The sequence below is a fragment of the Physeter macrocephalus genome, chromosome 21, assembly GCF_002837175.3.
Source record: "Physeter macrocephalus isolate SW-GA chromosome 21, ASM283717v5, whole genome shotgun sequence".
Lineage (NCBI taxonomy): Eukaryota > Metazoa > Chordata > Mammalia > Artiodactyla > Physeteridae > Physeter > Physeter macrocephalus.
In genome coordinates, this window is record NC_041234.1 from 61,730,538 (window position 1) to 61,755,805 (window position 25,268).

Below are 25,268 nucleotides of genomic sequence, written 5' to 3' on the forward strand. Positions count from 1 at the left end.
TTCATTTCTGTTTACAAAGCACAATATACATAATCATTATAATTTATAGATAGCTTAAGAAAAAAAAGGGTTCCTTAAATCCAGAAAAAAAGAACATTAAAACATTAACAGTACTCTAAAAAATAAAAAGTCATAACCATCCCTCATCAGTTCATTCCATCTTAGTAATGAATTCTTGTTCTAATCAATCATGGGTTAGTTGTCTCCTGATACTTGCTTCTTCACTAGAGTTCTGAAAATCATGATGCATTCCACAAGTAACAAGTAGAAGATTTAAAGAAGAACCAAATGGAAAATTTTAAACCAAAAATGTAATAATTAAAAATTTAAAACAAAATGGATGGGTCCAAGAGCAGAATGGAATGCACAGACGAAAGAATCAGTGAACTTAAAAGTAGAACTGTAGAAATATGACACAATATGAACAAAAGAGAGAAAATAGACTATATGAACATGAACAGAAATACATGTAGTTTGGGCTCTTCTTGCTCTTTGTACTATCTTTGTACTCTCTGTATCAATACTATCTTAGTATTGTTACCACTTTGGCTATACTCTTTCATATAATCCACTGTATCTAGCAGGGTACACTGCTGTCAATGGGTGTAATAAATATCTTTGAATAAAAAAATGAACAGAGCCTCAGAGACATGTGGAACTATAGTGAAAGATCTAATAGACATGTTTCCTCCCAGAAGAAGGAAGAGAAAGAGGGTTGGCTGAAAAGTACTCAAAGAAATAAAGGATGAAAATTTCCCAAATTTGACAAAATATGTAAACCTGCAGATTCAAGAAGCTGCACAAATTCCAAATATTGATAGAATAAATCCAAAGAAATCCATTCCAAAACACATCATAATCAAACTTCTAAAAATTAAAGACTAAGAAAAAATCTTGAAAGCAGCCTTGAGAGAAAAACAAACAAACAAACACTAGCTATAGGGGAAAAACAAACAACAGCAGATTTCTCATAAGAAACCATGAAGGCCAGAAGAAAGTATACCTTACCATGGAATACTACTCTGCAATAAACAGGAATGAACTATTGATACATGCAACAGGTTGGTGGATCCTTAACGAAATTACACCGAGTGAAAAAAGTCAATCTCAAAAGACTGCATACTGTATGATTCCTTTTATATGAAATTCTCAAAATGGCAAAATTATTGAGATGGAAAACGGATTAGTGGTTGACAGGGATTAGGTAACAGGTGTGGGGAAGGAGGGATTTGGCTGTGGCTATAAAAGGGCAACAACAGGGATCCCTGTGGTAATGTCATAAGAATCTACACATGTGATAAAACTGCATACACACATTGTACCAGTGTCACATTCCTGGTTTTGATATTGCACTATATTGGAAGAAACTGGATGAAGGATACATAGGACCTTTCTGTACTATCTTTGCAAATTCCTATGAATCTATAATTATTCCAAAATTTTTTAAAAATCCATTCACTTTGACCCAATAATTCCACTAAAAAAAATCAAAAAATACAAAACATAATGGACGCTCACAAATATTTACTTATAAAGATGGCTGTTTGTTACAGGACTATCAAGTAAAATTTTTCAAAACAATCCAACATCATGGGATTAAATAAAAATGGCATATCCACAATCATTGAAAATTATATCGTAGACATGCAAAAAGATTTTTGTTGTATTATTCAGTCTTTTTAAAAAGCATATTATAAAACAGTATATAAATTAGTATTGCATTTTTATGAAAATATACATGCATACACAAAGATAAACATAATCAAGTATTTACCATTTCTAGGTAGAAAGATTATAGTAATTTTACTTTTCTTTTTTTACATCTTCCAAATTGTCAACAATGAATATGCATTATTAGACTGGGAATACAAAATATTTCACATAGAAAAATAATCAATAAAAATAAATTTACAAAAATATTCATAAAATAAATGCAATTTAGAAAACTAAAAATGTGCAGTATTATTTTATACTTAAGATGCTAACAGATAAAAAGACACACACAAAAACTGGCTAAATAGGGGAAAAACAATACGGATAGCTGTCATGGTAAAGATTTACCTGTATCACTATAAAAGGAACAAAACCTTCTCTGAGCTACTTTTTCAAATGGAAATTTAGGATTACAGCAATATTGGATACGTTTTCTTCCCTCTCCCTGCTGGCATCAAGATCTCACTTCTCTTTGATCACATTTTTGTCTTTTTTTTTAAGTAATAGCACTACACTTGAAAACATAGTCAAGTGTTCCTTGACTAGGCCAAACCAGATTAGTCTTCTGCTTCTCATAATTCATGTAACAGTTTCAGTAAAACTTAATATGTTTATAGAATTTAAAAACATCCTAGCTAATGATACTGTTATGTTTTCCTCCTATGACTCTCTAGTGTCTAGTTTGTTGGTACTTCTCTTGTGGTATTTTAATAATCTGCCTCTTACAGCTACTTCTGTGTTTGTCTTATCTGTCCCACTAGATTGTGAGTCCCCCAAGTTCAGGGCCTATGTTGTATTCATCTTTATCTATCCTGATATGCCTAACAGAGCACACAGTTAATACTGTCTTTTTCCATTAGATGTGCAGTAAGATTATGAATACTTCAAATCAGGAATGTCAGCCTCTGTTCCTTTATAATCCCTACAAGTACAGTTCAGGTCTAGGCATAGTGATGGCTAATGTATACATGCTGATTTCAACTTACTGAAACATCTTTAAGAAATATGTTGTAGGAGGCATGATACATGAGAGCGGTGAGACAGAAATTTTGATACACACAAATAAAATAATAGATAGATTAATTAGTCCCTAAATTTAGTCTCATAAAAAAGAAATATATTGAGGATTTATACATGGTAGAAATTCAGTAACAAGATTAAGAATTCGAAGGAAAAGAGGAAAACTAGCAGTAAAGAAAATAAATTTTGTGAAAGTAAGTTTCCAATAAACTTAAAAAAATTAAAGAAAGAATCCTTGCAAAGGATCTTGGAACTAGACCTCTGCGAACTGGCTCTTTCAGTTTGTCCACTTAAAAGGAATAATAGGATGACCTACAAGATGGCAGAGGAATAAGATGTGGAGATCACCTTCCTCTTCACAAATACATCAAAAATACAGCTACATGTGGAACAACTCATACAGAACACCTACTGAACACTGGCAGAAGACCTCAGACCTCCCAAAAGGCAAGCAACTCCGCATGTACCTGGGTAGGCAAAAGAAAAAAGAAAAAACAGACACAAAAGAATAGGGATGGTACCTGCACCAGTGGGAGGGAGCTGTGAAGGAGGAAAGGTTTCCACACACTAGAAGCCCCTTTGCGGGCAGAGACTGTGGGTGGCAGAGGGGGGATGCTTCGGAGCCACGGAGGAGAGCGCAGGAATGGGGGTGCAGAGGGCAAAGCGGAGAGATTCCCACACAGAGGATCAGTGCCGACCAGCACTCACCAGCCCAAGAGGCTTGTCTGCTCACCCGCCGGGGCGGGCGCAGGCTGGGAGCTGAGGCTCGGGCTCAGGGAGAGGACTGGGGTTGGCTGCATGAACACAGCCTGAAGGGGGCTAGCAACTCCGCATGTACCTGGGTAGGCAAAAGAAAAAAGAAAAAACAGACACAAAAGAATAGGGATGGTACCTGCACCAGTGGGAGGGAGCTGTGAAGGAGGAAAGGTTTCCACACACTAGAAGCCCCTTTGCGGGCAGAGACTGTGGGTGGCAGAGGGGGGATGCTTCGGAGCCACGGAGGAGAGCGCAGGAATGGGGGTGCAGAGGGCAAAGCGGAGAGATTCCCACACAGAGGATCAGTGCCGACCAGCACTCACCAGCCCAAGAGGCTTGTCTGCTCACCCGCCGGGGCGGGCGCAGGCTGGGAGCTGAGGCTCGGGCTCAGGGAGAGGACTGGGGTTGGCTGCATGAACACAGCCTGAAGGGGGCTAGTGCGCCACAGCTAGCCGGCAGGGAGTCCGGAAAAGACTCTGGACCTGCCTAAGAGGCAACAGACCGTTGTTTCAGGAAGCGCGAGGAGAGGGGATTCCTTCCCTGTCTGCCCACAGAAGGCAGAGCACCGCTTAAATGAGCTCCAGAGACGGGCGTGAGCTGCGGCTATCAGCTCGGACACCGGAGACGGGCATGAAATGCTAACTCTGCTGTTGCAGCCACCAAGAATCCTGTGTGCAAGCACAGGTCACTATCCACACACCACCGCACTGCCCCGCGAGCCTGTGCAGCCCACCACAGCCAGGGTCCCGTGATCCAGGGACAACTTCCCCAGGAGAACACATGCCTCAGGCTGGTGCAATGTCACTTTGGCCTCTGCTGCCACAGGCTCGCCCCGCATTCCAATTATAACTACGGTACCCCTCCCTCTCTCCAGCCTGAGTGAGCCAGAGGCCCCTAATCAGCTGATGCTTTAACCCCGTCCTGCCTTGGGGAGAACAGAAGCCTGAGGGCAACCTACACGCAGAGGAGGGGCTAACTCCAAAGCTGAACCCCAGGAGTTGTGCAAACAAAGAAGAGAAAGGGAAATTTCTCCTTGCAGCCTCAGGAGAAGCAGATTAAATCCCCACAATCAACTTGAGGTACCTGCATCTGTGGAATACCTGAATAGACAAGGAATCAACCCAAAATTGAGGTAGTGGACTTTGGGAGCGACTGTAGACTTGGGGTTTGCTGTCTGTGACTGATTTGTTTCTGATTTTTATGTTTATCTTAGTATAGTTTTTAGCACTTGTTATAATTGGTGGATTTGTTTATTGGTTTCCTTGCTCTCTCATTTTTTTAAACTACATTTTTATTTTTATTACTTTAATTATTTGTTTTTATTTTATTATTTTTTTTCAATTTTTTTTCCTTTCTCTATTTCTCCCTTTTCTTCTGAGCTGTGTGGCTGACAGGGTCTTGGTGCTCCAGCCTGGTGTCAGACCTGAGCCTCTGAGGTGGGAGACCCAAATTTAGGACACTGGACCACCAGAGACCTCCCGGCTCCATGTAATATTAATTGGCGAGAGCTATCCCAGAGATCTCCAACTAAAAGCTAAGACCCATGTCCACCCAACGGCCAGCAAGCTCCAGTGCTGGACGCCTCATGCCAAACAACTGGCAAGACAGGAACACAAACCCACCCATGAACAGAGAGGCTGACTAAAAGCATAATAAGTTAACAGACACCCCCAAAGCACACCACCAGACGCAGTCCTGCTCCCCAAAAAGTCAAGATCCAGCCTCATCCACCAGAACACAGGCACCTGTCCCCTCCACCAGGAGGCCTACACAACCACTGAACCAACCTTACCCACTGGGGGCAGACACAAAAACAACGGGAACTACAAACTTGCAGACTACAAACAGAGACCCCAAACACAGTAAGTTAAGCAAAATGAGAAGACAGAGAAATACACAGAAGATGAAGGAGCAACGTAAAAACCCACCAGAGCAAACAAATGAAGAAGAAAAAGAGAGCCTATCTGAAAAAGAATTCAGAGTAATGTTAGTAAACATGATCCAAAATCTTGGAAAAAGAATGGAGAAAATACAAGGAACATTTAACAAGGACCTAGAAGAACTACAGAGCAAACAAACAAGGATGAACAACATCATAAATGAAATTAAAAATTCTCTAGAAGGAATCAATAGCAGAATAACTGAGGCAGAAGACCTGATAAATGAACTGGAAGATAAACTAGTGGAAAAAAGTACCACAGAGAAGAATAAAGAAAAAAGAATGAAAAGAATTGAGGACAGTCTTAGAGACCTATGGGACAACATTAAATGCACCAACATTCAAATTATAGGCGTCCCAGAAGAAGAGAAAAAGAAAGTGTCTGAGAAAATACTGGAAGAAATTATAGTTGAAAACTTTCCTAACATGGGAAAGGAAATAGTCAATCAAATCCAGGAAGTGCAGAGAGTACCATACAGGATAAATCCAAGGAGAAACATGCCAAGATACATTATATTCAAAATATAAAAAATTAAATACACAAAAAATATTAAAAGCAGCAAGGGAAAAGCAACAAATAACATACAAGGGAATCCCCATAAGCTTAACAGCTGATCTTTCATCAGAAACTTTGCAAGCCAGAAGGGAGTTGCAGGACATATTTAAAGTGATGAAAGGGAAAAACCTACAACCAAGATTACTCTACCCAGCAAGGATCTCATTCAGATTCAATGGAGAAATCAAAACCTTTACAAACAAGCAAAAGCTAAGGGAATTCAGCACCACAAAACCAGCTCTACAACAAATGCTAAAGGAACTTCTCTAGGCAGGAAACACAAGAGAAAGAAAAGACCTACAAAAACAAACCCAAAATAATTAAGAAAATGGTAATAGGAACATACATATTGATAATTACCTTAAATGTAAATGGATTAAATGCTCCACCAAAAGACACAGACTACCTGAATGGATACAAAAACAAGACCCGTATGAAGGCTGTCTACAAGACACCCACTTCAGACCTAGGGACACATACAGACTGAAAGTGATGGGATGGGAAAAGATATTCCATCCAAATGGAAATGAAAAGAAAGCTGGAGTAGCAATTCTCATATCAGACAAAATAGACTTTAAAATAAAGACTATTATAAAAGACACAGAGAACACTACATAATGATCAAGGGATCAATCCAAGAAGAAGATATAACAATTGTAAATATTTCTGCACCCAACATAGGAGCACCTCAATACATAAGGCAAATGCTAACAGGCATAAAAGGGGAAATCAACAGTAACACAATACTACTAGGGGACTTTAACACCCCACTTTCACCAATGGACTGATCATCCAAAAGAAAACAAATAAGGAAACACAAGCATTAAATGACACATTAAACATGATGGACACTATAAAACCCTTAGAGGAAAATATAGGCAGAACACTCTATGACATAATCACAAAACGATCCTTTTTGACCCACCTCCTAGAGAAATGGAAATAAAATAAAAAATAAACAAATGGAACCTAATGAAACTTAAAAGGTTTTCCACAGCAAAGGAAACCATAAACAAGATGAAAAGACAACCCTCAGAATGGGAGAAACTATTTTCAAATGAAGTAACTGACAAAGGATTAATTTCCAAAATTTACAAGCAACTCATGTAGCTCAATATAAAAAAAAAACAAACAACCCAATCACAAAATGGGCAGAAGACCTAAATAAACATTTCTCCAGACAAGATACATGGATTGCCTACAAACACATGAAAGGATGCTCAACATCACTAATCATTAGAGAGATGTAAATCAAAACTATAGTGAGGTATCACCTCACACTGGTCAGAATGGTCATCATCAAAAAACCTACAAACAATAAATGCTGGAGAGGGTGTGGAGAAATAGAGTCCTCTATAGTGAGTTGGATAGACCTAGAGTCTGTCATACAGAGTGAAGTGAGTCAGAAAGAGAAAAACAAATAACATATGCTAACACATATACATGGAATCTAAAAAAAAGGTTCTGATGAACTTAGAGGCAGGATAGGAATAAAGATGCAGATGCAGAGAATGGACTTCAGGACATGGGGAGGGGGAAGTGTAAGCTGGGACAAAGTGAGAGAGTAGCATTGACATATATACACTACCAAATGTAAAACACATAGCTAGTGGGAAGCAGCCACATAGCACAGGGAGATCAGCTGGGTGCTCTGTGACCACCTAGAGGGGTGGTATAGGGAGGGTGGGAGGGGACACAAGAGGAAGGGCATATGGGGATATATGTATACATATAGCTGATTCACTTTGATATACAGCAGAAACGAACACAACATTGTAAACAATTATACTCCAATAAAGATGTTAAAGAAAAAAAGAAAGAATTGGAAAGTCACAGAAATCCTTTCACCGGAGAGGTTAACAATGCTGCCTGTGAAGATTTAGCCATAGAAATATTTAGAGGCAAGGGGAAGGTATGAAATGACTTACTGTATGAACATACACTGTTTGAACAAATACTGTGAATTAAAAAAATATATATATATATGGCAAAACTCTATTAACACAACCCTGACAATGGTAACAACAGCTGTCCCCGTTTGCTTCCTAAACAAACACAAAAGACAAAATACAATACTCTGTTGTGCTTACATGTGCCTTTCATGCATGTCATTGTTGAGGAACATAACTCAATGACCCGAACAGCAAAAGCTCCTGGTTCTTCTGCTGGCACTGTCAAAATGGAAATCTGAAAAGCAGAAACAAAATATCAGACATAGCTGTTAGATCTCATTTTCAGTCTTCTATCATTAGAGTGTAATTAACTTCCAAACTGAGAGTCTTTTTTCAAACACTCATTGATGTTTGAAAAACATTGATCTGGAAGGATTGAATTTTAGAACACAGTTTGAAACATAAAGCATGCATATGTGTCCTAATGTCCAGTTTCTGCATTATTGATATATTTACATATGTTATATATTGCAGTCCTTTAATTTGTAGACAATAAATATTTCAAATATCTTTAATATTTATTAAATCCTTCACTTACTACATATTTTCAAAGGATATGATTAATTACTTCTGAGTTGTATGCACTTCACTGTTTGAAATCAGAGCACATTAAATTAATTTTGATTATTCATATTGGCTAAAATTAGCAGTTATAGAGCACTAAAAATTTAAAATGTTACAAATTGCAAAGAAATTGAAATAAGCAAAGTATATGTCAAAATATACCAAAGTACAGCTAAATATATACCAAAATGTTTCAAAATGAATGGCTTCAAAGTAATTTAAGGACTCCATTAATATGTAGTATGCTGCCCTAGGCACCACTCATATGCTATATGGCTTTATATTTAAAAGACTTTAAATAACCATCAGGTCAGTGTTTCTCTACAGAACCAAAAGCTTCAATATTAATTTTCAATTTAATCTTCAATCTGAGGAAACTATACTATTTTATATAGGAAACATTGCCAAAAAGCAAAGCCCCATTTGTACTTTTACCTGTGAGCATTATGCTTAGATTTTTGACTGGCAATGTCACATTGATAGCCTACTGAGGAAATGCCTACAAGTTCTGAAAATAGAAATTATTTTGATAATTATGACTATCTTATTATCATTACCTGTGTATACATTTTGGGTTTTACAATGTCTCAAAAATTGTGTTCTCCATATTCCTCTTAACTCCTTTTGCTGCTGTCTATGATAAAAAGTGTTGTACTTTAGCATTAAAGAGAGAGGAACACTAAAACATGGATTTAATGTCGTATGATAATTATCAAATGACTATGACTAATAACATGATTATAACTGGAAAGGTATCTTAAGGACTGTATCAACACGTAAGTACTTCTTTTGTTTCCTACAACTATCATCTTTATTTTTTTTAAAAAATTGAGATATAATCAGTGACCCCCTACCACAGTGCCTTCTGTCTGAACTCTGAGAATGTAACTGTCTTAAATCTCAGAGAGATTATAACAGCCATCAAAAGATAATTCCTTCAACACTTTAATACCACTTCCATAAAATTTATCTAGACCGACACCTACTCTTTCCTCTAAGTCTCATCATTTTATTTGTGCTTCAAAAATTTAAAAAGGGGAAAAGAAACTCATATAGGAAACAAAAAAAGGCAGGCCAGGTGTACATTTTAGATTGATCTCTCTGATGGCTGTATGGAGGATAGATTTATAGGAGAGAAGATGAGAAGCAGGGTGACCAGTTAGAAGGAAGAGGTGATGAGTTCCAAAACTGGAGCAGTGAGAATAAGGATCAAGAGGAAAAGCAGACTGGAGCAACTTCTAGGATGTACAGTGACAAGGACCTGGAGGCTCATGAGATGTCAGAGATAGGAGGAAGAAGTTGTTGTTGGAAGGATGTAAGTGCTTTCATGGAAGTAGGAAGCGATGGATGAGTAGTTTGGAGAGCGAAGACGGTGAGTTCAGCTCTGACTATGTTCAGTTTGAGGAGTCCCTGGGACAGATGTCCAGTAGGAAATTTGGCCTGCGGGCCAAAAGTCCTGGGAGATATACAAGTGGAAGGCTGTCACCAACTTTTATGCAGAGTTGGAACCATGAGAGTACATGGAGTCAAGCAGCAAGTGTGCAAAGAGTAACAGATATGGTGGGCTGAGAACCCTGAAGAGGCCCGATATTTAAGAGGAGGATAGAGCCCACAGAGGAGACAGAGAGGGAATAGCCAGAGAGTTATGAGGACAACCAGGAGAACACAGTGTCATGGAAGCCAAAGGAGTAGAGAGTTTCAAGAGAAAGGGAATAATCAACACTGTCAAATATACCAGAAAAGACCTAGTAAACAAAACCCCCAAAACGCCCTGTGGTCTTGACTAGTATAAAGTTATTAATAAAATTACCAAGAGAAACTATGGTTGGAATGGGAGGGTAGAAGCCAGGTTGGTTGGTCTAGAAATGAATGAGAGGTAAGGAGCTGGAGGCAGCAAGTAGAGATACCATCTCAAAAATGTTGACAGAAGCAGGGAAGAGATTGGATACTAGCTACAGATGGGGGCAGACTCAAGGGAGCATTTTTCTGTTTGCCTTATTATTTTAATTTTTGGAACAGAAAATGCTAATACATGTGTATAGGTTGAGGGGAAGGTGCCAATAGTGGGGAGAGGCTGAAAATGTAGGAGAGAGCAGGCATACAGGCTGGTGTGGGTGCATGTGTGTGTCAAGGGTGCTGGTGAAAGGGCTTGGCCTTGGACAAGGAGGGGAGACCCCTCATTAGTCTCTGTGCTGGTGTACATAAATTGTGGGTGGTCGGGCAGGAGGTTAAAGGGCACTGTGCTTAGTAGGTGTCGTTACTTTTCTCAACAAAGTGATGGGGAAGAGTGAGAGGGCTAAAGGTGGGTAAAATAGTGAAAAGTTGGACTAGGCTCTGAGGGGAGAGGGCACTGTCTGAGCCAGTGAGGAGCTAACTGGTGGTGGGTACTGAGGGTCCTGCTGGATGAGGTTGGTGCCCCCAACACTGTGGTGGCGCCAGTCTGTCTGGTTGTACTGTTTTCCCAATCAGCCCTTAGTGATCCAGGCGTAGATCCCAGCTTCATCCAGGGATGGGACTTTCCTCTGTGGGTGCAGAGGAAGAATATGGCTACAGGGGAATTGAAGGTGTTGGAGAAAGAGCAGTTCAGAAGATCCACCATGTGGTCTAGGACACGGAAAAGGAAGAGGGCAGAAGGGAGCTGGTAATCCCAGAGGAAACAGAGGGAACAAGGAATTGTAGGTCTCTTTTAATAGGTCAATGAGTAGGCTGGGTGGGGGTAAGAGAATGAAAAAGCTGGAAGGATCAGAGCAGATTAATGCCACTGTAAACCCATGACCTCCAGACTCAATTGGACCCCTCAACACTGCCCAGCCATCTGACCACGAGACAGGTCACTCTCCACGGTGATTATTTTACACCTTTCCGTGAGCTTTGACCCATCCCCACACTCACACCCCCATTCTCAGGAGATAACCTCACCTTGTAATTTAAAAAGTAAATAGAACCCATCAGATGGGAACTCCCAAACCTACAAATTCTCCTGCATTCACCCTCTTATTTCAAAGTGTCTCACATCCCATCTAAGGGTAATGTTTTTTACCTGTTCTCTGAATCCCATCCTCCCCAGCCTTTATCTGGACCTTGCTGCATCAATTATCCTCCTTTTCTCCTGGGAACCTTCAACCTCTCCCTCTTTACTGGCCCCATCCCCAACAGTTGGAATATACTCTAATACACGGGGCCCCAACCCCCGGGCCACGGATGGGTACCGGTGTCTGTGGCCTGTTAGGAACCGAGCCGCACAGCAGGAGGTGAGCGGCAGGCAAGCGAGTGAAGCTTCATCTGTATTTACAGCCGTTCCCCATTGCTCGCGTTACCACCTGAGCTCCGCCTCCTATCAAATCAGTGGTGGCATTAGATTCTCATAGGAGTGCGAACCCTATTGTGAACTGCGCATGCGAGGGATCTAGGTTGCACACTCCTTATGAGAAACTAATGCCTGATGATCTGAGGTGGAGCTGAAGTGGTGATGCTAGCGCTGGTGAGCGGCTGCAAATACAGATTATCATTAGCAGAGAGGTTTGACTGCACAGAGACCATAATAAATCAATTGCTTGCAAACTCATATCAAAACCCTCTCAGTGAGTCGCAAGTGAAAACAAGCTCAGGACCCCCACTGATTCTGCCATATGGTGAGTTGTATAATTATTTCATTATATATTACAATGTAATAATAATAGAAATAAAGCGCACAACAAATGTAATGTGCTTGAATCATCCCCAAACCATCCCCCCAACCCCGGTTCATGGAAAAACTGTCTTCCACGAAACTGGTCCCTGGTGCCAAAAGTGTTGGGGACCGCTGCTTTAATACTTTAAAGAAATGCCCTCTTCGCTTCCACATCCCTCTGCAGGAATCACTTCTTCCCTCTTACTCTTCCCAGCTTAGCTTCTTTAGAAGCATCTGTTTGTTCTCTTCACTTTTCTGCCTTTGTCACTCTTCGACCCATTCACAAAGCTTATGGTTTACTGGGAGCTACAGACAAGTAAACTGGCAACTACAGACAGTGTGATGAGTGCTATGACTTTACCACTTCTCGCTCACACCTGTCACACTGTACTGTCGTTGCTATTTATCTGTCTGTATCTGTATCCTCTAGACTGCAAGCTATGAGGGCACAGATGCTATCACGGTCAGCACTATCTCCTCAGAACCCAGCACACTGGCTGGCATGTCGAAGGCACTCATTGTCTGCTGAATGATTAAATGAAAGAATTTGCACTCACTAGTAAAATTAACATATTTGCTTTATATAATACAAAGCTTCCAACTTAAGGAAATATCGGAACCTATTTTTAGCAGTAGCATATAGGATAGGTCTGACAGTCACACTTACTGAGAACGCTGATTTTATCAGTCCTGTAAACTATGGTCAGAAGGAGAAGGGAGCATACTTCTGGAATTTAAGTGTTAAAACTGAGGAAAAACCACAGGTATAAAGATATTTCTATCGAATCAGGGGTTATGAGGAGGAAGGGGGTACCAAAATGAACCATGGTGATGAGGAAATGTCAGAACTGAAAACGTGTGCTGATATTCATTCACACCGGGCCCCTAATGGTGAGCTTACCACCACTGCTGTAGGATTGGTTACCATAAAGCCTTTTCCTCCAAGATTTTTAAATGCTTCTAAATGCTTTTCTTCTCATAGTAATATACTTTCAATTTCACAGAAATAGCTGTAAAAAAACTACGATTTCAATATTCCTAGAATAAATCTGTTACATAAGATGCAATTATTTGTTCCACTGAAAATCTTTAAGAAACCAAGAGTATTACATAATTGCCATTATGTATTTTTTAAATGCATTAAATGTATTAGTACATATTGGTTAATATATTTTATTTCACCGATATTAATTTACACATATTACCATGTAGATTAAGTTAGTAACATGTTATTATAAAGTACAGGACTGGAATTACCTGTTGATCTGAATCTGTTTTTAGTACAGACCTATCCGTAATCAAGACTGCCCTGGAGATCTGCCTGTAATGCAGAAAACAGTTAATAAGTGACTCAGATTCCATGGATAAATTTCATTTATATAGCTATACAACCACCAGAAGGCATGTTTCAAAGAACTGTTATGATAAAAGTGTCACCTCCCCAAACCAAGTCAAGTTCTGCTTTAATCTTTTCTTGGCTCATGAAAGGAGGATGTGTGACCTGGAGACAGACCCTAGCTGATGCAAAGGAGTCAGCATTAGGCTAGGGTCCTCCACAAAACCGGACCTTATAAGAGAACAGTGGTAACACACTGAATGTATCTTTGGTTTGGTATACATTTGCATCTTACTTGAAGAACAGAGTCATACAGAAGTGTCAATATAATCACACAGATGAATTTCCCTAAGTTTCACCTTCCCTTGCAGAGTGGCTGGAGGGGTGCCTTACCTGTATTGCACATGCGAGCATGTGTTCTCAGAAAAGTAACTGTCTTCCACAAGGAAATGCTTAGAGATTATTCTCTGACCAAACTGATCTATGATTGCTTTACATCTACGAAGAAGATAAGCACAGCAAAATAGTTCTCATTAATGATTACATAATTGAGAAAATGAACATAATCAGCTACCAATCTTTAAAACTAATGTCTTAAAAGATTTTAAAATTGCCTACAACTTCACATTTTTGACACAAAACTTCACTAACCTGCAGAATATACATTCTTGTTGCTATTTTGAAGTCTTTTAAACTATAAAATAAGTATAGACTAGAACTTATTTATTTGAATGCTTAATAATAAGAATAAAGCTAGGACAAGTATTATTCTATAAGCTTTTCTAATGTTTAGGAACATAGAAACTTTTTCTTTGTTTAGGAAACAGGCTTTTTTTTTTTTCCTTAACAGAACTAAGAAGAGGGGGAGGAAAAGTTGATTAAATATCTTGTTATATCATTCACAGCCTATAAAAGTCACTAAAGGTTTTTTATTTTTCTGTTAAGTGTCACTTTCTCTTTTGTTCAAGAATAGCTATCTTGTCACACGTGTGATAATGTTTTAAACCAGAAAAACGGGATGGAGCTTCTTTTAATATCTGTTTCCACTCTACTCCAAAGGATGATCATATAAAGATTTCTTTCAAGTGCTGTTTCCAAATAAGGAAAACACTTATGCATGGACATTATCAGGTCTCTGTCATCTGATATGTGTTGGGAAAATGAATAATATAGAACCCTCCATTGACCTTCTTTCAATGTGTCTAGATAAAAGGATGAAAATTAGAATCCATCTCCTTACAGTGCCACAAGTTATAAATGTACTTTATAGGGCTCATTATCCAAACTAATGGACTAAGGGAAACATCCTTGAAATGGACTTACCAGAACTGACAAAGCCAGTATGCAATATTTCAGGAACTATATGCAAATGCCTGCATGTTTTCTATATCTTTTTATTATAGAAATAGCACAATTTACTTTTATCACAGCTTTCCTTTCGGGACTAGAATTATTTTATTAGAAATACACTTATGTGTTGCTCCTCATAAAACTCAAGCAAATAATTTCAAACTTATGTCATATTTTAAATATACTGGTATAAATTAAAATATGTTACATCACTCTAAAAATAAGCCAAGTAAGAGCTATTTACTAGGCATAAAGGCATTAACAGTAAAATGACAAATATCCAAGGCCAATTGTGAGAGGAATTTAATGTATTTCCTAAAGGCAGATTATGATATGCTGATACTCTTGAATAAATGGCATGCCACTGTCATCAGGATAGACTATGATATCTTGTGATGTTAGATACACATATTTTTAATCAATTAACTACATATTAATGCATATGTTATATTACATTAATATTTACGTGATTTTGTTCCCCATCTCACCTCCATTCCACTTCCTTTCTCTTCCCCACTTATGTTTCTATGCATATCTCCTCACATTTCATTAAACTAGAGTTCTCTCTTTATAAAATACTTAACTACATAGATATAAGGTATTTATACCTATTTTCCAAAATAAGTATTTAAAAACTGAAAGGCAAGTTACTCATTCAGTTTCCTGTTTTATTTATTTATTTATTTTAATTAAAACAAAAATTGGGGAGGCTGTGCCGCGAGGCTTGTGGGATCTTAGTTTCCTGACCAGGGATCGAACCCGGGCCCTGGCAGTAAAAGTACCGAGCCCTAACCAATGGACCACCAGGGAATTCTCTCAGTCTCTTTAAGACATTTCATATATAATTTAAAACACAAGGTACTTTGGCGAGGGAAAAGAGAAATCTACTGATCCATCATGAAGCATTGATCCCTATTTGTCCTGGAAACACTGACAAGCCTTTTTCTTACCTTTAACTCAGAGACTATACAAAGTCAAGAGGGAATAATCTGGGCAGAAAAAAGAGGGTGTAAAAATCTTCTATATCTTGATAGGGATTTGGGTTATACAGATTTATCATCTGTCAGCACTCAGGTAATGAGCACTTAAGGTTTGGGCACTTTAGGGACTTCCTTGGTGATCCAGTGGCTAAGACACTCCCAATGCAGGGGGCCCAGGTTCAATCTCTGGTCAGAGAACTAGACCCTACCTGCATGCCCCAATTAAAGAGCCCGCATGCAGCAATGAAGATCCTGTGTGCCACAACCAAGACCCAGAACAGCCTAAATAAATATTTAAAAAAAAGATTTTTGCACTTTATCATATGTAAATATTACATCAGAAGAAAAAGCTGTAAACAAATATTAAACTCTAGTTAATGACATGCATACTGAAGTGTTTAGGGGGAATTGAACTGATATCTGGAATTTACTGTGAAATGCTTAAAAAGGTGAATAGATGAACAGAGGGATGAATATTTGGGTAGACATATGATTAAGCAAGCATATTAAAATGTTAACTGCAGAATCTAGGTGGTGGATATATAGGTGATCATCTTAAAATTCTTTCAACATTGGCGTAGAGTTGAAAATTTTCACCATAAAATGTTGGAATCAAATTGAGAGAGGGAGTGATGTTAGTACAAATCTTGGACTCCAGTCTAAGTCTTTGCAAAGGGCTCCCATTTAAATAAACCACACAACTAAACCTTGCCCTCAAGCTTGTGGAGAGCTCCTTGCTTATAGGCTTCCAAACACTAATGGGGCTGCTTTGGTGGTAGTTACACCTTTGGTGACAGGCAGACATTGGTTTCAGAAATTACGGTATTAGAACTACTGAGGACCACTCAAGAGGGAAGGATGGGTGCATGGAGATTGGGGAGCTCAACTATGCAAGCACAATATGCCAATAAATGTGCCTCTTTATGCTGAAGCTTCTGGATGAAACAGTGATTCTTAAAGGAGAAGGAGGAGAAGGAAGCAAATCAGAATCACACCTGGGGGACTTTTTCAAATTATAAGTACCCCTGGAGATTCTGATAAGCTCCCAAATCCCAGGGAAGAATCACCATGTAGTGTGCCACAGTACTGTTGTATCTTTACCCTGTGCTAGGTGGAGAAAAGTCAAGAGCTATTGCTACAGAAAAAAATATTGATTTCTGCAGAAATTGAGGTGATGGTCACATGTGCCTAGTCAGTCTGGTAGATGATAATACAACTTACCTGATAGTCTCATGCTAAAGTACTAAGGCTCCAGGCCTGAGCAAAGCTGTTCAAACCAAAATACATTTAAGAAAGTGATAAGATTTGTTTTCCCCTCAGATACTTACTTACTGTCATATATTAGGCCTAATTGGGAGAACAACGAGTAAAGGAATATTGATTTGGTACCTAGACTTAGACTTTGTATTACAAAGATTAATATAAAAAATTATGACATTCAAGTAATGAAAAACAACAAAATGAAACAGTGCTGCCAGAGACATTAAAATATCCCCTTGTCCACCCCTCCCACATGAACCTGAGGAAGCCATTAAAGATTAACAACATTCTGGATTTAGTTGAGGGCCTTGCTGAGCCTCATAAATAGTAAATTGAGGAGGAACATGATAGGAATTTCCAGTTACACAGACACAATGACCAAGCTGATCATAAGAATCACTGAAGCCAGACAGAACATTTCTAGAGCTGAGCTTTCTAAATCAACAAATCACAACAATTATTCAGTTCTTGGTTCAATGACATGAGGACATAAAGAGCAAAATGATGATAAGGAAGAAAACAATCAGCAAGATGAAAACTCTTTATCTGGAATTTGGCCCAGAAGATTAAAGTAACATTAAAATAGGTATCCATTCTCTATAATCTTCAGAATTAATATCCCAACTGTTTTTATGATAAGGAATACATAAATCACATATGAAATCATGAAAAGGAAAATATATTAATTAAGGAAATTAGAAGATTCCCAGTAATTGAAGGAAACAAGATAATTCCCCCTACTCACTATCCCCTTCCATACTTACTCAAACACATTGGTTCAAATGCCACCTCTTCGATGAAACCATTCCAAAATGCCTATTACTCATTTTTCTTGGGTAAAAATCTACTCCAATAGTCTCAAACATGATTATAATTCCAAACCTATGGTTCTCTGTTGTAATCAATCCCAAGCTCTGTATCCATATTTTTAACTGTCTATTACCTATTTTTTCTGGATAGGTAATAGACAGTTAAATCATGGCTCCTCACCTGCTTCCCCACTTGGAATCCCAGTCTCAGTTAATGGCATGACCAGCAGTTATAGAGTTTCCCTAGCTCAAAATCTCTCTTCCCACATCTAATCTGCTACTCAAAACTAGCCTCTTTTCTCCATCTCCACTGACACTGCCCTAGACTCTTGTTAAGTCTAATAAGACAATGGACTGCTAACACATTGGTAACTCATTTGTTTGACATAAGTGTGTGGCATAACAACCACGTGCCAAGCACTGTTGTAAGAGGTGAAAGCTTGGGGAGGAGGGGCAGAGTATCAGGGAATGCTCTTTGGAGGAAGTGATACATTAGCTGCTTTTAAAGCAGTTAAAACAAGCAAATAAGAAGAACATTTCAGTAGAAGGGCAGCATCTGCAGGGGTACAGAGGCAAGTAAGAGAAGTACAGGGAGGGAACAACAAGCAGTTCAGTGTTACTGACAATAAAATGGAAGCAGAGAGAGAAGAGAGATGAGCTGAGAGAGGCAGGCAAAGGTCAGACCCCAGAGTCTCATGTGTCATATAAAAGGGTCTCAGACTTCATTCTGAAGTGATATAAAGTCACTGAAACTTTTTACATAGGGAGGGACAAAGCCAGATCTGCATACTGAACAGATCTCAATGTATAATTATCTCATTAATTTATTTGTTCTTTAATGTCCCCCAGTAGACTCTAAGCTCCATGAGGACAAAGACCATGATTGTCTTGTTCTGTGCTGTATCTCCAGTGCCTGGCACACAGATAACAACTGTGCATGGATGACTGAATAATAGATGGACGGATGATGGAAGTATTCCATGTACATGAATAGTGCAGAGACAGAAACAAAGATACAGAATCTCTGATTTAGCAGGTAAAGAATCTCTTTCCATCACAGTGCTTCTTCCAAATCACTTCCGATCACAGAATTTGTTAAAGTTCACGCATCTAGTAAGTGGGGAAGCCAGGGTACAGATCCAGGCCTACCTGACCTTAGAGCCTGTAACCTTTGTACACAAGGGCAAGATTCATGTTTTATTTATCTCTTTATCCCCATAGCAACTAGCATGTGGGTTGGTGGAGATTAAATATCTAGAATATTACCACTATCATTATGCAAATGGGACATACTAAAATCAGAAATTTGGCGATTTTCCTACAATGACAAATGGTATTAAGAATCATTCACCTCACGCTTGTTCTAACATACTATTCATTACTAACTTCCAAGTACCTGGGAAAGGTAGAGTTATTCCTGACATCAGAAAAAAAGATATCTCCAAGAAATAGTAATAGCAGAAAATCTAGTAAGTGAGACAGCTGAAGTTCACAAGAACACTAGCTGAAGTAATTAGATTCAGACTACTGGTTACAGACATGTCTGGTCCAAGGTCATCCATACCCCATCCTAATATCAAATACTACACTGCTAAATGGCCAAATCTAATGTACAGGGGTTTTATATGGTCAGCACTGCTGCAATGAAAAAGAAAGCTGCTCAACAAGAGCATTCAGTGTCTCCAGAAACAGTCAACAGAGGGGTTCAGTATTAGAATTTAATGAGAGGGTAGAGAAAAGAACTACTGATACCCATGTCCTCTAAAAATTAGTAAAGCAGAGTCAGTAGATAATATAGCCAAGAGAGCACAGTCAATGTGGATTTCAGGAGAGCAAATTAAACAAAAATGAAAAATAAGACAACACAAGTTATTTTTATGAAAAAGAAATACTTTGAAGACCAGGTTCAAGATGGCAGAGTAGAAGGACGTATTCTCACTCCTTCTTGAGAGAGCACCAGGAACACAACTAACTGCTGAACAATCATTGAAAGGAAGACACTGGAACTCACCAAAGAAGATACCCCACATCCAAAGACAAAGGAGAAGCCACAATGAGATGGTAGAGGGGCGCAATCACAATAAAATCAAAGCCCATAACTGCTGGGTGGGTGACTCACTTATACCACAGAAGTCCACCCACTGGAGTGAAGGTTCTGAGTCCCACGCAAGAATTCCCAACCTGGGGGTCTGGCAAAGGGAGGAGGAATTCCTAAAGAATCAGAATTTGAAGGCTAGCAGGATTTGATTGCAGGACTTTCACAGGACTGGGGGAAACAGAGACTCCATTCGTGGAAGGCACACACAAAGTAGTGTGTGCATCGGGACTCAGAGGAAGGAGCAGTGACCCCAGAGGAGACTGAACCAGACCTATATGCTAGTGTTGGAGGGGCTCCTGCAGAGGCAGGGGGTGGCTGTGTCTCACTCAGAGGACAAAGACACTGGCAGCAGAAGTTCTGGGAAGTACTTATTGGCGTGAGCCCTCCCAGAGTCCACCATTAGCCCCACCATAGAGCCTGGGTAGGCTCCAGTGTTGGGTCCTTTCAGGCCAAACAACCAACAGGGAGAGAACCCAGCCCCACCCACCAGCAGAGAAGTGGATTAAAGTTTTACTGAGCTCTGCCCACCAGAACAACAGCCAGCTCTACCCACCACCAGTCCCTCCCATCAGGAAACTTGCACAAGCCTCTTAGACAGTCTCATCCACCAGAGGGCAGACAGCAGAAGCAAGAAGAACTACAATCCTGTAGCCTGTGGAACAAAAACCACATCCACAGAAAGACAGACAAGATGAAAAGGCAGAGGGCTATGTACCAGATGAAGGAACAAGATAAAACCCCAGAAAAACAACTAAATGAAGTGGAGATAGGCAACCTTCCAGAAAAAGAATTCAGAATAATGTACTGAAGATGATCGAGGACCTCAGAAAAATAATGAAGGCAGGATCCAGAAGATGCAAGAAATGTTTTACAAAAACCTACAAGAATTAAAGAACAAACAAATAGAGATTAAAATAGCACTAAAAACCTACCTCAGGAAACAAGAAACATCTCAAATAAACAAGCTGACTTTACACCTAAAACAATTACAGAAAGAAGAACAAAAAAAGCCCAATGTGAGCAGAAGGAAAGAAATCATAAATATCAGATCAGAAATAAATGAAAAAGAAAACAAAAGGGAGAAGACTCAAATCATTAGAATTAGAATTGAAGAAGGAGAAGTAACAATGGACACTGCAGAAATACAAAAGATTACTAGAGATTACTACAAGCAACTGTATGCCAATAAAATGGACAACCTGGAAGAAATGGACAAATTCTTAGAAATGCACAACCTGCCGAGAGTGAACCAGGAAGGAATAGAATATATGAACAGACCAATCACAAGCACTGAAATTGAAACTGTGATTAAAAATCTTCCAACAAACAAAAGCCCAGGACCAGATGGCTTCACAGGCGAATTCTATCAAACATTTAGAGAAGAGCTAACACCTATCATTCTCAAACTCTTCCAAAAGATAGTAGACGGAGGAACACTCCCAAACTCATTCTCTGAGACGACCATCACCCTGATACCAAAACCAAAGACATCACAAAGAAAGAAAACTAATGGCCAATATCACTGATGAACATACATGTAAAAATCCTCAACAAAATACTAGCAAACAGAATCCAACAGCACATTAAAAGGATCATACACCATGATCAAGTGGGGTTTATTCGAGGAATGCAAGGATTCTTCAATACATGCAAATCAAACAACGTGATATACCATATCAACAAACTGAAGGAGAAAAACCATATGATCATCATCATCTCAGTAGATGCAGAGAAAGCTTTTGACAAAATTCAACACCCATTTATGATAAAAACCCTGCAGAAAGCAAGAAACTGAAGAAGAAAAAGCATATGATCATCTCAATAGATGCAGAGAAAGCTTTTGACAAAATTCAACACCCATTTATGATAAAAACCCTGCAGAAAGTAGGCATAGAGGGAACTTTCCTCAACATAATAAAAGTCATACATGACAAAGCCACAGCCAAAATCATGCTCAATGGTGAAAAACTGAAACCATTTTCATTATCAGGCACAAGACAAGGTTGCCCACTCTCACCACTCTTATTCAACACAGTTTTGGAACTTCTAGCCACAGCAAAAAGAGAAGAGAAAGAAATAAAAGGAATACAAATCGGAAAAGAAGAAGTAAAGCTGTCACTGCAGATGAAATGATACTCTACATAGAGAATCTTAAAGATGCTACCAGAAAACTACTAGAGCTAATCAATGAATTTGGTAAAGTAGCAGGATACAAAATTAATGCAGAGAAATATCTGGCATTCCTATACACTAACGATGAAAAATCTGAGAGTGAAATTAAGAAACACTCTCATTTACCATTGCAACAAAAAGAATAAAATATCTAGGAATTAACCTACCTAAGGAGACAAAAGACCTGTATGCAGAAAATTATAAGACACTGATGAAAGAAACTAAAGATGATACAAACAGATGGAGAGATATACCACGTTCTTCGATTGGAAGAATCAACATTGTGAAAATGACTCTAGTACCCAAAGCAATCTACAGATTCAATGCAATCCCTATCAAACTACCACTGGCATTTTTTACAGAACTAGAACAAAAAATTTCACAATTTGTATGGAAACACAAAAGACCCCGAACAGCCAAAGCAATCTTGAGAACGAAAAATGGAGCTGGAGGAATCAGGCTCCCTGACTTCAGACTATACTACAAACCTACAGTAATCAAGACAGTATGGTACTGGCACAAAAACAGAAATATAGATCAATGGAACAGGATAGAAAGCCCAGAGATAAACCCACACACATATGGTCACCTTATCTTTGATAAAGGAGGGAAGGATATACAGTGGAGAAAAGACAGCCTCTTCAATAAGTGGTGCTGGGAAAACTGGACAGCTACATGTAAAAGTATGAAATTAGAACAATCCCTAACACCACACACAAGAATAAACTCAAAATGGGTTAAAGACCTAAATGTAAGGCCAGACACTATCAAACTCTTAGAGGAAAACATAGGCAGAACACTCTATGACATAAATCACAGCAAGATCCTTTTTGACCCACCTCCTAGAGAAATGGAAATAAAAACAAAAATAAACAATTTGACCAAATGAAACTTAAAAGCTTTTGCATAGCAAAGGATACCATAAAGAAGACCAAAAGACAACCCTCAGAATGGGAGATAATAGTTGCAAATGAAGCAACTTACCAAGGATTAATCTCCAAAATTTACAAGCAACTCATGAAGGTCAATAGCAACAACAACAAAAAACAACTCAATCAAAAAATGGGCAGAAGTCGTAAACAGACATTTCTCCAAAGAACATATACAGATTGCCAACAAACACATGAAAGAATGCTCAACATCATTAATCATTAGACAAATGCAAATCAAAACTACAATGAGATATCATCTCACACCAGTCAGAATGGCCATCATCAAAAAATCTAGAAAGGAGAAAAACAAATACCATATGCTAACACACATATATGGAATCTAAGAAAAAAAATGTCATGAAGAGCCTAGGGTTAGGAGGCGAATAAAACACAGACTTACTAGAGCATGGACTTGATGATATGAGGAGGGGGAAGGGTAAGCTGTGACGAAGTGAGAGAGTGTCATGGACATATATACACTACCAAATGTAAAATAGATAGCTAGTGGGAAGCAGCCGCATGGCACAGGGAGATCAGCTAGGTGGTTTGTGACAACCTAGAGCAGTGGGATATGGAGGGTGGGAGGGAGGGAGATGCAAGAGGGAAGAGATATGGGAACATATGTATATGTATAACTGATTCACTTTGTTGTAAAGCAGAAACTAACACACCATTGTAAAGCAATTATACTCCAATAAAGATGTTAAAAAAAAGATGAAATTGTAATTAGTACAGAAAACTTTAATATTTTCCCCAAAACGTAAATTATGGTAAATGTAAAAAATTTCAAAAATTAAAATTTTATTCATTTGTTTTGAAAAAAAAATTAAAGACAAAAAAAATTACTGAAAGCAGCAAGGGAAAAAGGACAAATAACATATAAGAGAACTCCCATAAGGTTAACAGCTGATGTCTCAGCAGAAACTCTACAAGCCAGAAGGGACTGGCATGACATATTTAAAGTGATGAAAGAGAAGAACCTACAACCAAGATTACCCGGCAAGGATCTCACTCAGATTTGATGGAGAAATCAAAATGTTTACAGACAAGCAAAAGCGAAGAGAATTCAGTACCACCAAACCAGCTCTACAACAAATGCTAAAGGAACTTGTCTATGTGGGAAACATAACAGAAGAAAAGGACCTACAAAAACAACCCAAAACAATTAAGAAAATGGTAATAGGAACATACATATCGATAATTACCTTAAATGCGAATGGGTTAGGTACTCCAACCAAAAGATACAGGCTCGCTGAATGGATACAAAAACAAAATCCATATATATGCTATCTACAAGAGACCCACTTCAGACCTAGGGACACATACAGACTGAAAGTGAGGGGATGGAAAAAGATTTTCCATGCAAATGGAAATCAAAAGAAAGCTGGAGTAGCAATACTCGTATCAGGTAAAATAGACTTTAAAATAAACAATGTTACAAGAGACAAGGAAGGACAGTACATAATGATCAAGGGATCAATCCAGGAAGAAGATAAAACAATTATAAATATATATGCACCCCACATAGAAGCACCTCAATACATAAGGCAAATGCTAACAGCTAAAAAAGAGGAAATCGACAGTAACACAATAATAGTGGGGTACTTTAACACCTCACTTACACCAATGGACATTATCCAAACAGAAATTTAATAAGGAAACACAAGCTTTAAATGACACAATAGACCACACAGATTTAATTGATATTTATAGGACATTACATCCAAAACCAGCAGATTACACTTTCTTCTCAAGTGTGCATGGAACATTCTCCATGATAGATCACATCTTGGGTCACAAATCAAGCCTCAGTAAATTTAAGAAAATTGAAATATACCAAGCCTCTTTTCTGACCACAGCACTATGAGATTAGAAATCAATTACAGGGAAAAAAACGTAAAAAACACAAACACATGGAGGCTACACAATACGTTACTAAATAACCGAGAGATCATTGAATCAAAGAGGAAATCAAAAAATACCTAAAGACAAATGACAATGAAAACACGATGATCCAAAACCTATGGGATGCAGCAAAAGCAGTTCTAAGAGGGATGTTTATAGCAATACAAGCCTAGCTCATGAAACAAAAAAATCTCAAATAAACAAACAAACCTTACACCTAAAGGAACTAGAGAAAGAAGAACAAACAAAACCCAAA

The 25,268-nt window shown here is 38.6% G+C and overlaps 1 protein-coding gene across 2 annotated transcripts in view; it reads right to left on the reverse strand.

Annotated features, from left to right (window-relative positions):
• The window catches only part of CHM (CHM Rab escort protein), a 189,027-nt gene that overhangs the window by 37,327 nt on the left and 126,432 nt on the right, over window positions 1-25,268 (reverse strand). For both annotated transcript variants that reach the window (XM_024129495.3, XM_055081972.1), the window contains 3 exons: window positions 13,900-14,004; window positions 13,428-13,491; window positions 8,075-8,171 (listed from right to left, as the gene is read on the reverse strand). In XM_024129495.3, coding sequence (XP_023985263.1) covers window positions 8,075-8,171; window positions 13,428-13,491; window positions 13,900-14,004 — 266 coding nt within the window. The remainder of the gene's footprint in view (window positions 1-8,074; window positions 8,172-13,427; window positions 13,492-13,899; window positions 14,005-25,268) is intronic.